Genomic DNA, 20594 nt, shown 5'->3' on the forward strand with positions numbered 1-20594 from the left:
ATCTCATAAAATTCAGTACCCATTCATGAAAAAGAAAATGCAGCTTAGAAATTTTGGAAAATTTTCTTAACCTGATTAAGAGGATGCTTGTGTATTTAATGGTGAACCAGTAAAAGCATGCCTTTAAAGCCAAGAATGAGACAAATATGCACCTATATCCATTTCTGTTTACTATGACATTAAAAACCTTAGCCTAGACCAGAAGACAAATGAATGTTATTACATAATCAGAAAATAAAGGAAAACATTATATCTAGAAAATATGATTGTCACAGGGAGGGGTAAAGAAGGAAGTAAAGAAGGTGAATATGGTAAATGTGCTTTCTATTCAAGAATAAATATAGAATACTTTTAACCTGTTGAAATCATCATAAGAAGTGGACTAAGGTAGAAAGAAGAAAAATGGAGGGGATGAACCTGTTCAGGATACAATATATACATACATAGAAATGTCATTATGAAACTCTCTGTGTAGCTATCTTAAACAAACAAAAATGTCTTTTTTCAAAAACAAAGGACAAGAAGGTAAAACAGGTCTTGTCTGGGGGATAGGGAAGGGAGAGGAAAAAGGTGTAGGAGTGTGAATGTAGTGGAAATATCATGCATGAAAATGAAAAAATGAGACATGTTGAAACTATTCCAGGAATGGGGGAAGGGGAATAAAGGAGAATGATGGAGGAAGTGAATTTAACTAGGATATACTGTAAGAACTTCTGTAAATGTCACAGTGTACCCCCAGTACAACAATAATATGCTAATAATTAAGTCTAACAACAAAAAAGAAAATATGATTGTCTATAGTATAAAATGCAAATACTCCATAGTCAATTTTTTTAGACACAATAAGAGAAATTTCTATAAAGTTGCAAAAATGAGGTCAAAATCCAGTTGTTTTTCTATGTGATAACAATAATAAATAGAAAATATATTTTAAAATATTATTTAAAGCACAGAATATACAATACCTAGAAGAAAAATGTTTTTAAGTCTTGAGAATAAAATTATAATACTTTTTGTAAAGCAATCAAATAAAGGATAAGCAAATTGACAAAATACTGTGTTCAGGGATGGTAGAATATAATGTAGAAAAAAAATGCAATTTTCAATAAATTCACTGAAATTTTAATAAAATATTAATTGAGATTTGCATGAATTATGACAAAGTGACTTTAAAATTCACAAGTAAGATAAAGTAGAGTGGATACCCCAAACAATTTTGCAGAGGGAGAAGGTAGAAACTGTGTGGGAGGAGGAGGGAGTAATTTTCTTACCAGGTATCAAGATGTTGTAAAATCACAGCAATTCAGAGCACAGTCCTGGGACAGTACCAGGCAAATAGCCCGTGTAACAAAATAGAGAGAGGTGAAAAGCCCATGTGTACAATGAAATAGAGTATATGATAAGGAAGTTTTTGTAATAGAAAAACTATCCAATAAATGGCTCTAAGATAATCCATACCACAACATAAATAAATTAGGAATTAAGTATAATTAGGAATTAGGAATAAAGACCTAAATATAAAACTAAAACTTTAAAAATCTCTCCATAAGTAAAATTCATATTGTTCGTGAGAATAGCACAGTACCAACACCCTTATTCTGACAAAGGGAACTACAAAAAAAAAAAAACTAAACTAGAATTATACCTAATGGAAACATAGTGAATGTTTCCCCCTTGAATGAAAAAATAAGTCAAGGCTGTCACTTGGGTAATGAATTGTTTTCTGCTCAAGTCACATCAGAAATAATTTTAATATTTTGTAACATCACAACCTTTTCAGAGAGGAGAGTTGTTTCCCAGTGTTCCCGAATAATTCTCCAAACTTGTTCTTAGGCATATGAAGATGGGCTACAGCATCTGTCCAATACTGGAAAATAAAAGTATACCCAATGCTGAGTGCAGCACGAGTTACCACACCTTTCACCCAAGAAGCTGACAATATTATTGAAGACCTTTAAAATGAGAGTGTCCCCAACTTCAAGTGGTTATTTGAGAGCTTATAAGGAAGTCATTTTCAAATACTGATTTGGAACTCTTGATGTAATGTGCACCATTGCTATTGAGTCTGATAGCAGTGATGTCCCTTCCTCTGCGTTTCTGGATCAGTGCTCATAATAAAGAAATATGCTTCTTCATCAATATGCCTGTTGCATGGTCCTCTGGCACAAGTCACAGGATGACCTCAAATGATTTGAAATGTAAGTAGATAGTCTTTGGAAGAAAATGCAATATTGTCTCAACAAGAATCCAAATTCCTTTCTGCCTCACTGGTAATAGCTTAGAAAATGCTATCTAGTTAATCATGATAAATTTACCTCATTTCTTTCTCTATATGAGACAGAATTCAAACCACTGATTGGTGAGCTGTGTCAGAAAATTGGAGCTAGAAAACTGACTCTCCATGTATTTTGGCAGTAATAATATGTACCACATGAGATGAATGAAGTTTAAATAGAAAAAACATCAATACTTCACACAATGCTTGACCCATAGTTCATAAATGATTGCTCTGACACTTCCTATCATCATTGTTATCAGTAATTAAGTATCTGCCATGTACCAGGTCCATATTAAAATACTGTAGGCAGAACTATGTCTATTCATGGAATTTCAAAATCCCTAAGGAAGTGCTCAACTATTAAAATTTATGATACAATCATTATTAAAGGAAAAGGTTTTATTCTCACCATTTTATAGGTTGTTAGGAAAGAATTTACTGTCAAACATTCTAGGCAACATCTACTAAGCATTTCTGTTAAGAATATTCAACCTGTCTGGTCTCCATTTGTTCTTGCCTGTAATACTTGGGACTATGACTTGAGGCTAGCATGGACAGGAAGTTCATTAGACCCCCGTCTCAACCAATATCTGGGTACAGTGGTGCATGCCTACCATCCCAAGCTACTTGGAGACTGAGATAAAGAGGATCAGAGTTCAGGCCAGCCCAGGCACAAAAAAGGATGTGAGATTCCATCTCAGTGGAAAAAAGCTAGACATGGTGGCATGTACCTGTCACCATGGTGGGAAGGATAAAACAGGAGAATCACAGTCCAGGACAGGCTGGGCAAAAATGAGACCCTATCTCCTGAATAACCAGAGCAAAAAGGGCTGAAACATTGCTCAAGTGGTAGGGCTGCCTTGAAAGTATGAAGTCCTGAGTTCAAACCCCAGTATCACCAAAAAACTCAAAAAAAAAAAAAAATGAAGCTGAGCCAGGTATGGAGGTATGGTAGTATAAGCCTGTAATCCCACCTACCAGGGAAGCAGAGGCAGGAGGATCACAAATTTGAGGCCAGCCCAGGCAAAGGTCGTGGTGAGACCTGCCTCATAAAAACAGAAAATAAAAAAACAAAGAGGCTACAGGTGTAGCCCAAGTGGTAGAATACTTGCCTACCATGTGCAAGTATTCTCCCTCTGAATTCAACCTCCAATACCACAAAAAAAAGAGAATATTCAACCTCAATATTAGTACACATAAGAAATTATTAAATATAATGTTGTAAAAAGCCAATCCAAATATGGATCAAAGAATAGACACACCTTGAAACAGACAAGGACCTCTTCTGAACTGTTAACCAAGCCTTGACTCTGAGGTGAGTCAGTTTGCACCTACCTGACTTCACCAGCAGATGTTGCTGTGAAGTAGAGGAAGGCCTGCACAGACACACACCCTGTGCTGAGCTCTGAGCTCTGAGGACTCGCTCTCAATGTGAAGAAATTCCAATATTCATCTGCTTGATTTCTTTGTTTTCTTGCTTATTTGTGTTTTAATCCACAGGGAACAACTTGGAAAGACATTTAAAGATACCCATTTTATTTCAAGAATTACTGTATGGTTTAGAAAGCATATTTATGTACAATATCTGCTTAAAAACCCTTCATCCTGTTAGGCATGTTTTCTTATCCCAAGTGTCTTGGCTGTGGGACTCCTAAAGGTTAGTTGATAGGCCTTATGTCTTGTAGTCAGAAACTAGTAAGTGATGGTGGCTCTAAATGATAGATTTCTACCCTGAAGGCCAGTAAGCTTTCTTCTGAACTCCAGATTGGGCAAACTGAATGCAAGTGTCAGTAATGTGAGTTTTCATGTTCATGGAATCCAAGAATATGTGAACATATTACCATTACTTTAGCCGGGGCTTTTAACTGAAAGACAGTGCTAGAAACATTTGGTCTTAATACACTTCATAAAGAAAAGCTTTCTAATATGACACTTGACAAGAAATGAAATAAAAACAAATCTTAATTTCTTATTTGTTTGTAATACGGGTTTTTTTGTGGGGGTGGTACTGAGGTTTGAACTCTGGCCCTCATGCTTACCAGGCAAGTGCTCTACCTTTCTTATTTGTTTGTAAATCTAATTCTTTGTTAAAGTGAAGTCAATTTAAGTACAAATTGTAAATATTAAGTTATAAAATTCTATGATATATACTTAGTAGTCAAATGTTCTCAATATATTTTAAAGTAATTAATATTTAAAAGTCAGTTTGTATTTTAATAAACAAGGAAAATATATCAACTTGTTTTGTTCATATATTTTCTTTGCAAAATACTGATCTACTAATCATACATAAGTATGTACTAGAGTGGCCAGCTGTTCTCGTTTGCCCAGGGATTCAGGGAATTTTACTAAAGCTGGAACAGTCCCAAGAATACCAGGATGTTTGGTCACCCTTCTCCACACAGTATATTATATACTATGTGTTAGGTGCACACACATTTTCCTTCCTAATAACCTGAGTCATCTTGCACAATTATTTTACTGTGCTGTAATACGGTAATGCTCTCACAAACTATACTAATGACTGAAACTGTGCCAGTGTGCTCAGCTAAGCTGGTATTTATTTTTAGATATTTTATCTCAGTTTTCTACATTTCTTACTTCTTTTTGCTGACCCCTATATATTTTTTAACTTAAGTGTTATTAGTTAGCAAAAAGGAAAAAATCAGATACCCAACTTCCTGGGGATTCATAAGACGTATTTTTGGAGTACAATTCATGGGCATTTTAGAGAGAAGAAAGTGCATGGTTTTTAATTTAAGAAGTGCTGGATCAAGATTAGATTGGGTGATCAAGTAATAATGGATTAAAGAAGACAGAAGTGTATTTTTCTCTCATGTGAAAGAAGTCTGGGGGCAGGAAGCCCAGAACAGGGTAGGCACCTTCACAGTCAGTAGAAACCCAGGCTTCTTTTATAATTGTGTACCCTGAGTGGCTATATTAGCCCCTAAATCTAGAATTCTGTTTCTTAGGAAAATAGGAAAGAGGGATATCGGATAACAATGAGAAGTCCTTGAGTTGCCTATCCTAACTTACTGGTGGAGCGGATGAAATTTCTACTGGGGATGTAGTTCAGTGGTAAAGTGCTTGCCAGGCCTGCACAGGGCCCTGGGTTTGATCCACAGCACTAGAGGAAAAAAAGGATTACTTTACTTTGTTCTATTTGTTTCTTCCTTGCTCTCAACATGTAGTCTTTATCTGAATTCCATCTGAGACCTCACGAGTCATACAGACTATAGCTAGACAGGGACTTAGATGTGCCAGTGCACCTGAAACCTGGCACTAAGCCATTTCCAAGAGCCTGAGACTGGCCTTGTAGCTCACAACTATAACTTCCTTAGAGATGCATCAGCCTGGTTTTATGGGTCTCCAGAGAGCAATGAAGCTGTACTGATACCATGAGCATCCCCCCAAATTATTAGGTTTGTGGAGTTTTATTTCTGAAAGGCACTAAAGAGTCCATTCCCCTCCTTTTATTGAGAAGAAACAGGAGAGTTCGGTGACTTGTCTGAGGACACTGAACTAGTTAGTTACAAATTTCTCTGTAGCCCTATTTGCCAAATCTTATGGGCAAGATATGACCTGTGATTGTTCAGGCCCTATCTTTAGGAAGATACATTGTCCTGTGGCTCTTCCATATTTTGGAAGAAAGTTTGCAATGCTCTTCTACCATCCCTGAACAGACTCCTCAGGAGGAAGACACTCGTTTGGTGGGGAGCCAGACCTCCCCATTTGAGTATGCAGGGGGTTCTCTGTTCTGTCCCTCTTAAAGAAGAGCCAGGTGCCAGTGGCTCATGCCTATAATCCTGGCTACTTGGGAAGCTGACATTGGGAGGATCAAGGTTCGAGGCCAGTCTGGACAGATAGTTTGTGAGACCTCATCTCCAAAATAACCAGAGCAAACTGGACTGGAGGTGTGGTTCAAGAGGTAGAGCGCCTACCATGTGAGCACCTGATTTGCAAGCATGAAGCCCTCAGTTCAAAGCCCAGACCCACCAAAAAAAAAAAAAAAAAAAAAAGGAAGGATGGATTTGCTCCAATGCATCTTTTAAACCTAGAGGACACATGCCAGTTTTATAAAACATTTTATTTATAGTAGAGCTTTATAAAAATAAAATTAATACAAACCCATTTTATAATATAACTTATACAACTATCTTCTCAAAAAAGTGACATTTGGTTATAACACATAAGCTACATTTATATTTGTTAATAAGTCACTTTATGGTATAAATATTTTTTTTTCATTTTCATAAGGTACATGCCAAGAATGAGCAATGGGCAACAAAACTATTTTGTTATTCTTCCAATGTAAAAATTCATCTCTGGCCAAAACAAAATTAACCAAAGAGAAGTAAAACAATTGTCCTTCTGTTCAACAATGCAGTCCTTTTTCATTATTTGAAAGTTTATCTGACAGAGACACCACATCAATCTGAAAACACCAGGGCATAAAGTCCATAACCACATCCCCTAAAGCTTTCTCCAACCTCTGTCCTTCAGTGTTTCTTCAGTATTTTGCCAAGATAAATAAAGATCGACCTCGACCCTCTCTTCCATTAGTCTCAAGTGTTCTTTTTATACAGTGAGGTTTTTAGACTTTCCCAACTGGCAAATATTTAAAATGTTAGTTTCTTTCTTTGGCTTCAAGTAGAGTTTCTCAACACTTAAGAAACATACTCAGCTCCTCCATGTGGCTGAATCTCTGTGACTCCCCACCCAACAACATTTCCCCGGATGTGACAAGAGTCCACTCCTCCAGTCTCTCTTATCTCTTCCTTGGTGAGAGCACGATCCCAGATATTGAAGCCTGTGAGTCTTCCAGAAAAGGCTAAGGTTTCATCAAAGCCCCCACCCACACAGCAGCCATTCTTTTCTTGGCCAAGCTGCAGGATTCCTCCCTCGGGAACAATGTGATTTGTGGCCATCTCCACAGTGGTAGCCACCAGCTCACCATTGGCCCACAAGGATGTGTGTCCTTTCTCTGAATTCCAGGTACCACACAGGTGGGTCCATCTTCCTAGGGCAATCACAGTGTCAGCAACCAATTTGTTCTCCTCTCCTCCAACCACGAACTTTATGGACTGATAGCTGAGGTACAGCTGGATCTCATATGGACTCCTTTTTGTGCCATAGGAAAACAGGATGGTTTTGTTTAATACATCTGTGGCTTTGACCCAAATGCAGGCACTAAAAGACTCCAGTTTCATTGGTCTTGAAGGATGCACACTTCCAAAAATCTTCTTGGAACGCATTGGGAATAAGATTGCTGTTTCACAACCTAAAGTAGCAAAGAAGTAAGAACATGAGAAAAAACACGAATTCACTCAGAATTATTCTGGCATTTAGTTATTTTAATATAAGCATGCAGATAACTGTAACTGATAATTATATTCAGCATTATAGTGTGGCTTAAGGGGCTTCAAGTGTAATCTCTATAGAGCAAAAAAAAAATGAGAATAAGCGAAGTCACTTATTCAGTGAAGCACATAAACGAAGAAAAGTAAGCACATAAACAGAAGAGTCAAGTAGCACAAACCCACAAAATAATAAAAGCCATGCTGAATGACAGCTTTTCTTTTCAATTAGCTTCTTTTCTTTATTTACTGCTTTTTCAAAATGGCATCTCACAATGAGTTAACTTCAGTCAGTGATTTTGTGATTTCTAATGATTTCGAGTTCAACCTGTCTCACTTTTCCTACCTTCACCAGGTTCCCACGATTATAAACCTGTGGAACTCAATGGACCTAGTTCATTCTCTGTAGCCATTTTCAACATGCTTTTTCAAACAAAATTCTAGAATAGTAGTGTTATTGGATATTACATTTTAATATACCACATGTTCTTGGATGTTTGTAAATTTTGTGGAGTTTGTAGAAAACAGCGTTTTGAGAGGTGACATAACAGTAATGACTAACGCCTGTTGGTTACTGTATGCCAGATACTGTTCTGATCCATATTTACGCTATTTAAGTCTGTCCTCTCATCAGCCCTAAAAGACAATCCTTTTATTCCCACTTTGCAGATGAGAAGACTGAGGCCAAATAGCTTATCTTTGCTTCCATAGGTGATAAATTTTAAAACTGTGATTTAATTTGGGCAGGCTTGCCAAGGTCACATCCTTAATTATCACACTACATTGCCTCCTTAAAACAGAATCCTTGGATTTGGCTAGGAGACTGGAATTCAGTTTATCTTGCTGCTGTTGAGAACTGTGCAGCTTTTGATGAATCCTGTAATCTCTCCAGGCCTTAGTGTTATCTATAAAAAGCTCTTGTTTTCTGTAGATCTATAAGCAACAAGTACGTAGCACTCAAGAAGAACTGGGTAGGCCAAGGATATGCTTAAAGCTCTTACTCTGTCCACATGCTTCTGCATATTAGTTAAGCCATAATAGGAAAACTTTGAGAGGAGCGAGTTCTTGCATCAGCATTGGAGAACGTGGTTCTGCTAAAGAACATTCAGCAGGAAGGGACTTTCAAACATGGGGCTAAAAGCTCCAGCTGTTCCCGCCTCTGTCCACCCCAAGGCCATATGGATGGTCTGGATCCTGAATATGCTGAAGGAAAGACCTAGGTGTCTCTGGGAAATGATGGTGCTGGAGCCTTTAACAGGTGGACTTTGCTTTATGATACATATATCATAAAATTATTAATGCTTTCTCTCTATATATATAATATGAAGAATTATATATATACAGATAGGTAGGTAAATCTATCGATCAGTAGATAGATGGATAGGGACAGAGAGAGAATTAAGAAAGAATTTTAAAAAAAACTAAATTAGGGCTAGGTGTTCACTTTATAACAATCTAAAGAAGATATGTCAGAAGATAGCGTGGAAAAGCAAACTCCCAGAGCATTTAAAGGCTAATTGATGAATAGAAAGGATGTGAGGGAACCAAATGCCCAAATAAAGCGTGGTAAACTATGCCAAACTCCTGCATTTGGCTCTGTCTTGAAAACAGTATGCAAATGTGAACCTTATCTTTTAATGAGCATCAGAGAAAATACTGAGGTTTCAAAAAGTCATATAAAACTATCATATTAATGCATGAAACTTGCCACTCTTGAAAATCCAAACTTTCCTGCAAACAAGGTAATGCCAAGGTTTTTTTTTTTTTTAATTAATTTTTAATGAGGCATTTTCAATAAAATTGCTAGGCACAATTAATTAAATCTAGCACATTTCTAGCACATTACTTAAATAAAGTCCGCGAGACAACAGATTATCATGTCCATGGGCTCTGAAATATTCTGGTCTCTGTTAAATTCCAGTAAAGTGGTGTTCAAGAGGGTGCCCACTGCAATCTAATTGCCTAATGTCCTGTGTAAGTAAGGCCAGGCAGTCAGGACTGCATTCCGAAGCACTCCTCGATTGTGTCTGGGAGGCTTGGCTTTCTGCTGGCTGTGCACAGGGTGTGCACGGTGTGTGCACAAGGCGTGCACCGGGTGTGCACGGGGGAACCTGCATGTTGGCAGGTTTTTGTGGGCTTCTCTGGGGGACCAGTGGTTGAGGCTCTGGACACCTCTTTAAAATGTCAGACGCTCTCTGGCAAAATGGCTTTTAATGAATAGATCATTCTAATTATATTATCCAAGACCAAACAAAATTAAAACCAGGTCCTCAGGAGGTCGACGGCAGGATGACTAGGAATCCCTTAGGAGCTGAGTTGGCAGGAGACCAAGGGAGCCCAAAGCCAAGCGTGTGGGTGAAAGCATAAGAGTCAACGTTGCAGAACTGAGGAGCACAGTTTTCTGTTTCTGAGAGTCTCATGAAAAGTGTAAGCTTCACTTTCCTACATAGGACACTCTTTCTAAAATAACCGCAAGTGATTTCTATAAAATTTGAAAACCAATGTCAAGGGTGCCAAAGACCTAATTCTACTGGGTCGCTACGGAGCCCAGTCTTAAGTCTGGCATTATTTGGCTCCAAGTCTATTTCTTTCTTTCACCAACTTTAAAGTGCATCATTTCCAGCACCCAAATCTGTTTGGAGGTTCAAGGGTTGTCACGGGAGGCTTTGACAAATTGCACCTAGTCTACTGTGTGGCTCTGACTCTCCCAATCCGCGGGGCGCGGGGGAGGTATCACCTACAGGCTCTGACTCCTGCACCTGCCTCTTGCAGGGGGAGATTCTGGCGGGGACACCCCGACTTTCACTGTTGAACCAATTCCACAGACTCTGAGAGCTGGGGGGACCCTTAGGGGAATTCCCCTGGCTCCGCAGGAGATCGGAGGAGGAGGGGGTGGAAAACGCAGCTAAAAGTTAGCATAGACCCTGAAATAGTGCGAGAAATCAGAGCTCGCCTAAAGAGAGGGACGGGATAAAATTAGAAGACGTGGAAATCCCTAACGGAGGGAAGCTGAGCAGCGACAGGGGTCACGGCTATAACGGGCCAGTGGAGCTCCCGCTAGTTCTAGGGGATCGGGTGTCGGGGCGCTTGGGGGTCTATTTCAAGACCAGGATGGTTAAGTACTCAGCTTGCCTGGGCTCCTGGGGTTGAGGAATGCTTTTGAAAGGCACTTTCCCCGCCCTGTCTGGTGCGTGTGAGCTCTGTGACCGTGCATGCAGAAATAGAGATTTGTGTGTGTGTTTCGCCATTAAAGATCGCGCGCTTGCGGGACAAAGCCAGGGACTGTCCCCGCCCCGCCGGGTCCTTACCTGCCGGCAGCCAGCGGCGGGCGGCCCAGCCCTGCACCGCGCGCAAGTCGGCGCGCGTGTCGTGCAGCTCGCGCAGCACCGCGTCCAGCGCGCGCCCCGCCTCCTCCGCGCGCCGCGTCCCCGCGCTCTCCAGGCGCGCCAGCCTCAGGTCCGCATCGCGGATCGCCTGCCGCAGCTCGTCCAGCGCCCCGGCCAGCCCGGCGTCCGCGGGGACCGCGGGGGCGCACGGCCGCGCCATGCTGCCCGCCAGGCGGCCCAGCTCCGCCCGCAGCCTCTGCAGCTCGCCGCGGAGGACGTCGTCGGTGGCCTGCAGCAGCATGCCTTCCCGCATCTGCGAGTTCTCCAGCATGATGAACAGCTTGTCCCACTCAGAATGCTCCCGGCGGCAGTCGCACGGCGTGGCTAGGGACACACACGGGACACTCATTACCAGCCCAACCAGGCCTTCCTTGGGTGTGCTTTGTAAAAGCTGACCTTCCTTGGTGGTCCTAAGTTACAGCGGGTCACCAACATCCCCTTCCCTTTATGGACATCTTCAAAAACAGCGTGTAAACACTTCAAAAATGACACAAACCATGGAGGAATAGAGTAAGTTGAGCTCTATGAAATAGCCGTTTCTGTGGCTAAAACCAGTCAGATATCGGCTATTTGGAATGATCCAGCTCGTTACAGAAGTATTTGAAACCTCCCACTTTTCTCAAGAATTTCTCATTCTTGCAAAAACAAACTATAAATTTTAGCTTGTTTCATTGGCTCCAAAGTAGATGCACATTATTTTGGCTAAAGGAAGTGGGAGTTAGCAGAGAAAGTTGAAATGAACTTACGGTCCTCGGTGGGATGGAGTCCATTGTCTATTTCGTTGTCCAAATTCACATACATGAGCTCATAATCATCTGTGTTCTCGGCCAACACTGCACACCAGATCGCACAGAACAGAACCGCGGGGAGATGCATTGCTGGGGAGAGACAAAGGTGCACAGCTGGCGGGAGGGGAAGAAGCGGGTGATCTCCGGTGCGGTGCGAGGAGTTTGAGCCCGGGAGAGAGTGAGTGAGAGGCAGCAGCCCCGGCCCTTAATAAACGCCGGGAAAGCCTGAATGGGGGTGAATGAGTAATGCCGGTGGCACTGCAGAATGGGAGTTTCCCCTGGATTTGGGGGAGGGGGCTGGGTGGAAGGGCTGGAGAGACGTGAAAGTTGCACAATATTAAACCACAAACGTTTACACTGCAGTCAGATTAATTGGAGGAGGGTCAGAGGGGAAAGAGGGGAGAAACTGAGCTTGGATTGTCCCCCTGAGGATTGACAGCTGTGACTTGAACTGGTAGCCCTGGGGAATGGGGGTGGAGGGTAGAGAAATCATTCAAGGAACAGAGGTGTGGAAATCAACATTTTGGCACATTCTGTGAGCCTTGATTATTTCACAATCTTTTAAGCTTTTGGAAACTTTTTTTTCCCACTTTTCCTCCAGATATTTTCACAGGTCCAAGCTATGGAAATGACTCTGATTCCAGTATGAACCAACCTATTAAGAATTTCTGTCATTTTTAGAAGCTAAGTCCATTCTAAGTTATCTTGTTACTTTCAACTACAGGAGTTGCAACTATAAACTATACTTTTATAAACACACTTTTTCAATGACAAATACAGCACAACTGAGTAAACCTAAAATGAGAAAGAGCTGAGGGAGAGGAATAAACTGATTTTAGTGTTTCTTTTCATAAGGTGTTAATGTGTGGATATTATACTAGTCTACAAGGCTTAGAAACAAGACATGTTTAACACATAAAGGTAATGACTCCTGTTTCTAACAATATATGGAGGCCTGTGACAGTCCTCCCTGGAAAAACACCTAGAAATGTGCCTACATTATACTAATAGTAGTAAAAACTGAAAATATTCAGATGAATTCCAAACGAAGTAACAAAACTATCCTGGAGCTAAAGATAGAGAAGGAACCAAAACCCCAAGAGTAAGTTCAGAAGCTGATTCCAGATCCTGCTGGTGGGAACAGGGCTTAATAGTGTAACCATCAAGTGTTGATGACCTAGAAGGAGAGAAGCTTAGGTCCAGAGTGGGGAGTCAGAAGTGAAAATTCAAGTCAGGACCCTCAGAATGCTACATATTGGATTTCAGCAGGTATAATCCCACTTTCTGCTCTTGCACAAGAAAATAGGAAGCAAGCCTTGCTCTCTTTCACTGAGCTATAGAAGACCCTTAAGAGTTAAGACCTGGGATTTATCTTATAGGTTTGTAATGCAAATGTATACTATCTGCCACAGTAAAAAATGAATTCACAATCAGAGATATTTAAACATATGAGGAAATGATCCACTATAAATGAGAATCATCAGAAAGAAAAAAAGGGATTAAATGCTATTTCCAAGGACTTTATTTAAAATATCAGCTAAAAAACTAGAAATTAAGTGTCTTTAAGATCATTTAAAATTGCAAAGAAGTAGAAATGTGAAAAAGAGTAAGATTTTTCAAAAAGAAAAAGATGAGGTAAATTTTTTGAGTTGCATATAATTTCTAGAATTAAGAAAAGTTAATTAAAAATTTTTTAAAGCTCAAGGAATGGATAAAATGGCAAATTAGGTAAAGCTGAAGAGAGAATTAGTGAACTAGAAGACAGATGTAAGAAAATAATCCATGATACACTCCTCTTATGTTCAGTAAGGTTTCAGGAGGATGATAAAAGAATTATCTTTTTGTTTGCTTAAAAATGTTTGTTATAATTTTAAGAACAACCATGAAAACCAGAAGGAAGTAAATGTCCAAATAGAAGGAATATGAGAGAATTAAAAAAAAAGCAGTGGAGGAGGAAAGAAAAGTGTAGATAAAACAAGATAAAAAGTACAATATAATGTGGTTAAAAATAAACCTAAATATACCAATAATTACCATAAATGTTAATGAAGTATGTTTTCCAGTTAAGACAGTGTTAGATAGGAGTGTTTTAAAAATTCAGCTATGTCACTTATGAGAGCAACACAAAAAATATAAGAAAGGAGAGAGGAAGAGAGAGAGAAGAGAGAGAGAATGTGAGAAAAGAGAAAAGAAGAACATATCAGGCAAACACTACTCAAAAAAGCTAGCAGAGCTGTATTAGTATCAGTTGAAAATAGACATTTAGACAAAGAAGACAATTAAATGATGATAAAAGAAACACTTGACTAGAAGATATTTCAGAATTATCTAATAACTTAGTTTTAGAAAATATATACCAAAAATTGACAGAATTACAGAAATTGACAAATCATTGATCTTGGATGGAGACTTCAGCATAAGTAATAAATTCATCTGTTACAACAGACCATTTAATGTTAAAAAAAAAACCCTACTACAGGATAAAGCTTGACATAATAAAATATATTGATCCCTGCCCAGATAGTTTGATAGGCAGTTTCTACCACATATTCAAGGAACACATAATCCCCACCTTATACAAGCTGCTTCTGAGACTAGAGTGTAGGAAGGTGCTAAATTCTTTTTATAGGTCTAGTAAATATGATACCTGAAAGAGACAAGGGTGATGGTATAAGAAAGGAAAATTGCTGCTAGTCTTTTTGAAGAACATTGATGCAAAAGTTCTGAATAAAATATTAGCTGAACAAACCAGCATTATATGCACAAAAATACAGCATCACTATGCTGATCAGTCTTGAGTATCAGTTTGATTAGATTGAGGAAAAACCTGAAGATTAGGAGAGCACACTTCTCGGTGTCTGTGAGGGTGTTTCCAGAGACAATTAACCCACCCTAAATGTGGGCAATACCTAAATGAGGGCCCAGCTAGAACAAAAGACACAGACCTGAAATGTATTCTTGGTACAGTGGTGAGCCTAGTTGCCTTTCCAAAAGGCACAGCCATTCTCTCTCTCTGCTTCCTGGCTGCCATGAGGTGAGCAACATTGCTTCACTACCCACTCTTGCTACAGTGATGTTCTGATCACTTGCCCACAGCAATGGAGTTAGCCAACTATGGACTGAGACAAAATAAATCCCTCTTCCCTTAAGTTCTTTTCTAATACAATGACTAAGTTGAATTTATCCCAAGACTACAAGATTGATTAAATGTTAGAATATCTCTTATTAACTTATTACATTAACAGTTTAAAGAAGAATCATATATGATCATGTTAACAGATGAGAAAAACATTTGAAAAAGTTCAACACTAATGATCAAACTAGCAAACAGGCAGGAACTTACTTAAGCCATAAGAATATAAATACAAAACCCATACAAACAGATACATTATGCAATTGTAAATCCTTGAGGGCATACACTTTATAAACAGGAAAAATGTAAGGATGCTCATGGGCACTGGTTCCATTTATTGAAGTATTATTTGAAGGTCCCAGCCAGTAAATAGGACTTAAAGACATAAGATGAAGAAACAAAAAGAATAAAGATGAAAAGGAAGTTAATTATATATATGGAAAACTTAAAAGACTCAAAAGACATTATTAATAAGATGATTAAGTTTTGCTGAATATAAGATCAACATACAAAAATCTGTTGCTGCCTTAATACTGGTAGATAAAGTAAAAATATCCTTTGTAGGGGGAAGAAGCTTGCACACAGAAACAATAGATATAGGATACATCGGTATCAATTTGACAGAAGATACATAAATCATAACTGGTATTATAAATATTTTATTTAAAATATGTACATAGATAAGATAAATCATATTCTTGAACAGGAAAGTTTAGTTTCACAAGATGTCAATTATCACAAATTAGTCTATATAGTCAATATGAAAAAAAAAAAATCCCAGCCAATTTTTTAAGGAAATTAACAAACTGATGCTAAGATGTGTATGCAGCATCCAAGAGGAATTTTGAAGACGGGGAAGGCAAGGAAATTTTCCCTGTGAGATATAGCAACTTATTATAAGATTATTGTAATTAAGAAAGCATGGAATTGATAAAGGGATAAATGAATGCCCAGAAACAGATCTAGGTTTTTGTGTGTGGGAAATCCCATGTATAACAGAGGTGCTGTGAGCCAGAAGAGTAATAATTCATCACTCAATAAGTGGTGCAAGAACAATTATTTATATACAAAAAAATGGAATTAGATTCTGTTCTTTGCACAAAAGTAAATTCCAAATGAATTAAAGATAAATACAAAACACAAAACCATAATACTTTTAGGAGAAAATACAGGAGAATATTTTTATGAACCTGGTATAGAAAAGGATTTCTCAATAACAAAAATAATCATAGATCATAAAATAAAAAATAGAAGAGCAAATCAACAATGTTAGAATCGTTATTTAAAATTAATAAAACAAATAATTGTCTCCAGAATAAATGAGGAAATGCTAATGATTTATAAGAAAAATGCAAACATCCCAATAGAAAATACCCAAAGAATGTGAATGGCTAACTCACAGGAGAGGAAATGATCTGTAAATATATACTAAAATGATGTTCAGCCTCACAAGCAATTAAGGAAATGGAAATTAAAGCAAAAACGTGAAATGTCACCTTACATCCCATCAGATTAGCAACAGCCAATGCTTGTCAAGACCAAATGTTGGCAAGGATGTGAAGCGACAGGAACAGCATGCTGATGGTGGGAGTATGAGTTATAGTTCTGGTGTGGATAGAGTAATAGCCCCCTAAAATGTTCACCTTCTAGTTCCTGAAACCTGTGAACGTGTTAGGAAGTATTTCATTTCAGGTAGAATTAGGGCTATTTTATACAAATGCAAATAATCCTAGATTATTAAGGTGAGCTGGCATAATCACAAGGGTCCTTAAAAGTGGAAGAGGGAAGCAGAAGACAGAATCAGAAGAAGAGATGCGATGACAGAAGCAGGGTCAGAGAGACACTGTGTTGCTGGCTTTGAAGATGAAGAAGGGGCCACAGAACAAGAAATGCAGATAGATGGCCTCTAGATGCTGGGAAAATCAAGGAAACAAAGTCTCTCTCAGAGCCTATGCAAAGGACCCCAGCCTTATCCATACCTCGATTTCAGCCCAGGGAAACATGTCAAGACTTTTGAACTCCATAAACAAAAGATAATGTACTTATGTCATTTTAGGCCACTAACTTTGTGATAATTTCTTGTGGCAGCTATGGACAACTAAGACAATCACTTTACAAAGAAATTTTGGAGCATTTAGAAATTCAACTTCCAGGATATACCACACTGCTTTGCTACTTAATTACGTGGCCTGAAAACCATGAAAATCATCTGAGAACTTGTGATGAACTTGGATTCTCAAGCACTAACCCTAACCTGGTGAATAGCATCTGTGTGTTAACAAGTATTAACAATAAACCTGAGTGATTTCCACACATATTACATTCAGAAGCACTGCTACACTGTTGGTAAAGTGAAGTAATATTTATTATTGTCATTATTACCACTATAATAATACAATACTATAATAATTATAGTGGTAATGATAGCAATAATAGTAATGTCTTTCATCTACATGGTACGTTAATAAACTGTTGCCCATGTATATAATAGAATATCATACAGCTGTGAGACTAAAGGAAGAACTTTTGGAGGAAAACCTCAGCATAACGATGAATGGAAAAATACACAAGTATGGCACTATTCGTACAAAATTTTAAAGCATGGAAAACAACAGTAAAATATTTATTGATAAAAAATTGTAACTAACGTGTAAAAACGTTCACAAACATGGGAAATGCCAACGTTAGGATTGTGGATGCCTCAGGACAGAAAAGGAAACGAGTGGGATGGGAAACAATTTTGGCATCCAGTGAAGTTTGAAAAAGCTGGCTGAGGGGCACACCTGCTTCCTCAGGTAACATGTGTCACCTTTGCCCAGAGGCTTGAAATATTTCCTAATTAGAAAGAATATATTAACTTAAGAATGGAATATAGTTTCTCTTCACCCAGATGTCTTCATTGGTTTCTAATTCAAAAAGTTCTCTGCATTTGTTTGTTTTGTCTTCTTTGATTAAAATTGAAGTCAGCTGAAAATGACTGTGGTTTTCCCCTTCAAATCTCCCAGGGCCTTTCCTACCAAAAGCTGCTCACCACTTTCCTGTCCCAGATTCTGCCTCCAGTCCCATTTTACATGACCTCTTTCATCAGAAGACCAGTATGTCCACGTAGCTAAGCTCTATGACCTAATGTGTTCTGTACAAATTGGGTATTGCATAAAAAACTCTTGATGCTTTAAGGAGAAGCTTTTAATAAAAATAAATAAAAAATAAACAAAACAAGTTGAAAAATAGATACTAATGGACACAATTAAAATTTTTTTCAACATCTTTTATTCTGTGGGTATATGACTAAAACATGTTTGAGACTAATTCTATAAAATACATGTTGAAAAAACAATTTTCAATATCTGTTGTTATCTAAATACATTCAAGCTTACCCTTTTCACTAAATGTAAACATGGATATTCTGAAAATCTTGGCCCTCTCTCCTTGACACTCATAACTAAATGTTTTGCATATGCCCACCACTTAGTGACAGTGTACACACATGCAATTTGTGCTTATTCTTTTTCTGTATGTCAACTACAGATGGTCCCAAAGTGAAAGCAAATGGTGTTGGGCAGGGGGCTTAGCCCAGTGGTAGAGCCTAGCATGTGTGAGGCCCAAGGTTAAATCCCCAGCACTGAAAAAATAAAGTAAATACAGTCAAGAAAATTCTTGTCCAAGGAATCCCTAGAAACCAATTCCCCAGAGATGCTTAAGTACTTGAGAGGATTTTGAGAGGGAAAAATATCCATATCATGAAGTGATAAAGTGATAAGCAGATGTTTCCCATATGCTGTTTGCAGAAACAGTCCTACAGCTTATGTAATATTTTTTCTTAAGGTTTTGCCATTTTAAATCCAGTTATCTATGTACATCTTTGAGGCAAATCACGTGTGACAAACAAGTTGGGTCTAAACGTCCCTTGAAATAGTGCAGAAATCAGGGATTTAAATTTGCATTGCTACTTTCTAAATTATTCATAAAATAAGGCATAGTTTCCGTATGTCAGTTGTCTAAATCATGCCTTTGTGTCCCTCAGGAATGTGAATGCATTCTTCCACACTTTTTTTTCTTTTTTTGGTTCATTTTCATTTAGGTTCATGGTTATGACACGGCTTGCTTTTCATTTAAACATCATCCAAATGCTGCTTCTTGTCAGGAATTCATTACTGGAACTGTTTTCTTCTCAAGGGTGTGGTCTGGTTACTGTCAAAGATTCCTCTATCTCCCATGGTACATTACTCAGGAAAAATTTTCATTGAACAATAATGGTTTATATCATAAAATATTCCCTTTTATACAATCATACTTTAATGATTTTTTTTTTCAGAATAAGATACTGTGTTATTTTTAACAGGAGACTCTGTCATCAGTCTGTGTTGCTTTATGTATAAGTGTATTCAAAGGTTACTGCATTGACAATATTATTTCTATTGCTTGCAGACTGATAAAGCCACCATTCCCTTTATTGTTCCCTCAACAGGAAATGCCATGTTGTTAAGGGTGTTGCCTGCCGTGTATGAAAAGCAGCCTCAGCCAATCAACAGACACCTGCCAGAGCTCCTGGCCTTGCTAGCTCAACTGGAAGAACCGGGACAGTACCATCTACTAAGGCTTTTGCATGTAGCAGCAAAGAGAAAACAGATAGAGGTAAAAAGTGTTTCATACACATGATGGTCTGCAGAACGAGGCATGTTTCTGCAAAATGTGACCAGGATTATGTGCTTAGTGTTTCCTTGCTCATACATACATAAGCATCCATCTTTAAGTGAAAGTACTCATCTACTTATGGGGTGTGTGTGTGTGTGTGTGTGTGTGTGTGTGTGCGTGTGTATGTGTGTATGACAACTAAGAATTCCCATCTGTTGTCTCCAAGCTGGAGTCTTAGTCCAAAATTCTGAGAACAGAGGGACCAGTGGTGTAAGTCTTGGTCTGAGGACTGGGAAATGGCAGTATTTCATCTCAAGCAATCAGGCAGAGAATGGATTCTCCTTTCCTTCAATTTTTTTGTTCTCTTTACATCCTCAATCAATTGGATGATAAACACCCACGATGGAAGGGCCATCTGCTTTACTCAGTCTACCCACTCAAATGTTAATCTCATCCAGAAATGTTCTCATAGACACACTCAGAAATAATGTTGAACCAAATATCTGGGCATCCTGTGACCAAGTCAAGTGGACACATGAGATTAACCATCACAGGTACAGTAATGAAAAGTAGCAAATGCAAATCTATAAACCCTACAGAGTAGCTTCAATGCAAGTTTCTTTAATTATAATAATTATTACAGTGTTGGGAATTGAACTCAGGTCCTTATACATGTTAGGCAAGTGTCCTACCATTGAGCTACATCTCCCAGTCCCTTCCTGCAGGTCTAACATGGTTATTACAGTTCTGAGGATCCATACCTTCTCACGTATAGCCAATGGAAAGGCCTACATATGATTTGGGAGTAAATCAGCCTATAGTGAGCGCAAAGTCTTTTTCTCTAGATAGCAAATCAATTGTTCTTTGGATTCAAGTGAAAGATTATAGCAATAAGGATGCTTGTGATCATCAGTAACAGAAAACTCACACCACACTGGTTTCAACCACAAAACGAATATATAGCTAAGGCAATGGGAAAAACCAAATGAACAAAACCTTAGCTGAGAAGCAGATTGG

At 38.5% G+C, this 20594-nt stretch overlaps 2 protein-coding genes across 12 annotated transcripts in view; one reads left to right on the plus strand and one right to left on the minus strand.

The window, feature by feature from the left end:
• Veph1 (ventricular zone expressed PH domain containing 1) overlaps positions 1-20594 on the plus strand; it is a 297471-nt gene that overhangs the window by 73371 nt on the left and 203506 nt on the right. For 10 of the 11 annotated variants that reach the window (XM_074073910.1, XM_074073906.1, XM_074073909.1 and 7 more), the window contains one exon: positions 19411-19577. In XM_074073910.1, the coding sequence (XP_073930011.1) occupies positions 19411-19577 (167 nt within the window). Of the gene's footprint in view, positions 1-1833; positions 2140-19410; positions 19578-20594 lie in introns of those variants that run through there. The other variant, XM_074073914.1, reaches the window with a different exon arrangement.
• Ptx3 (pentraxin 3) lies at positions 6347-12044 on the minus strand. Its single transcript, XM_020188205.2, has 3 exons — positions 11768-12044; positions 10944-11345; positions 6347-7559 (listed from the first exon to the last, which is right to left on the minus strand). The coding sequence occupies exons 1-3, from the start codon at positions 11895-11897 to the stop codon at positions 6946-6948; spliced, it is 1146 nt and encodes a 381-aa protein (XP_020043794.1). The 5' UTR covers positions 11898-12044; the 3' UTR covers positions 6347-6945.

The sequence above is a fragment of the Castor canadensis genome, chromosome 5 (genome assembly GCF_047511655.1).
Source record: "Castor canadensis chromosome 5, mCasCan1.hap1v2, whole genome shotgun sequence".
Taxonomy (NCBI): domain Eukaryota; kingdom Metazoa; phylum Chordata; class Mammalia; order Rodentia; family Castoridae; genus Castor; species Castor canadensis.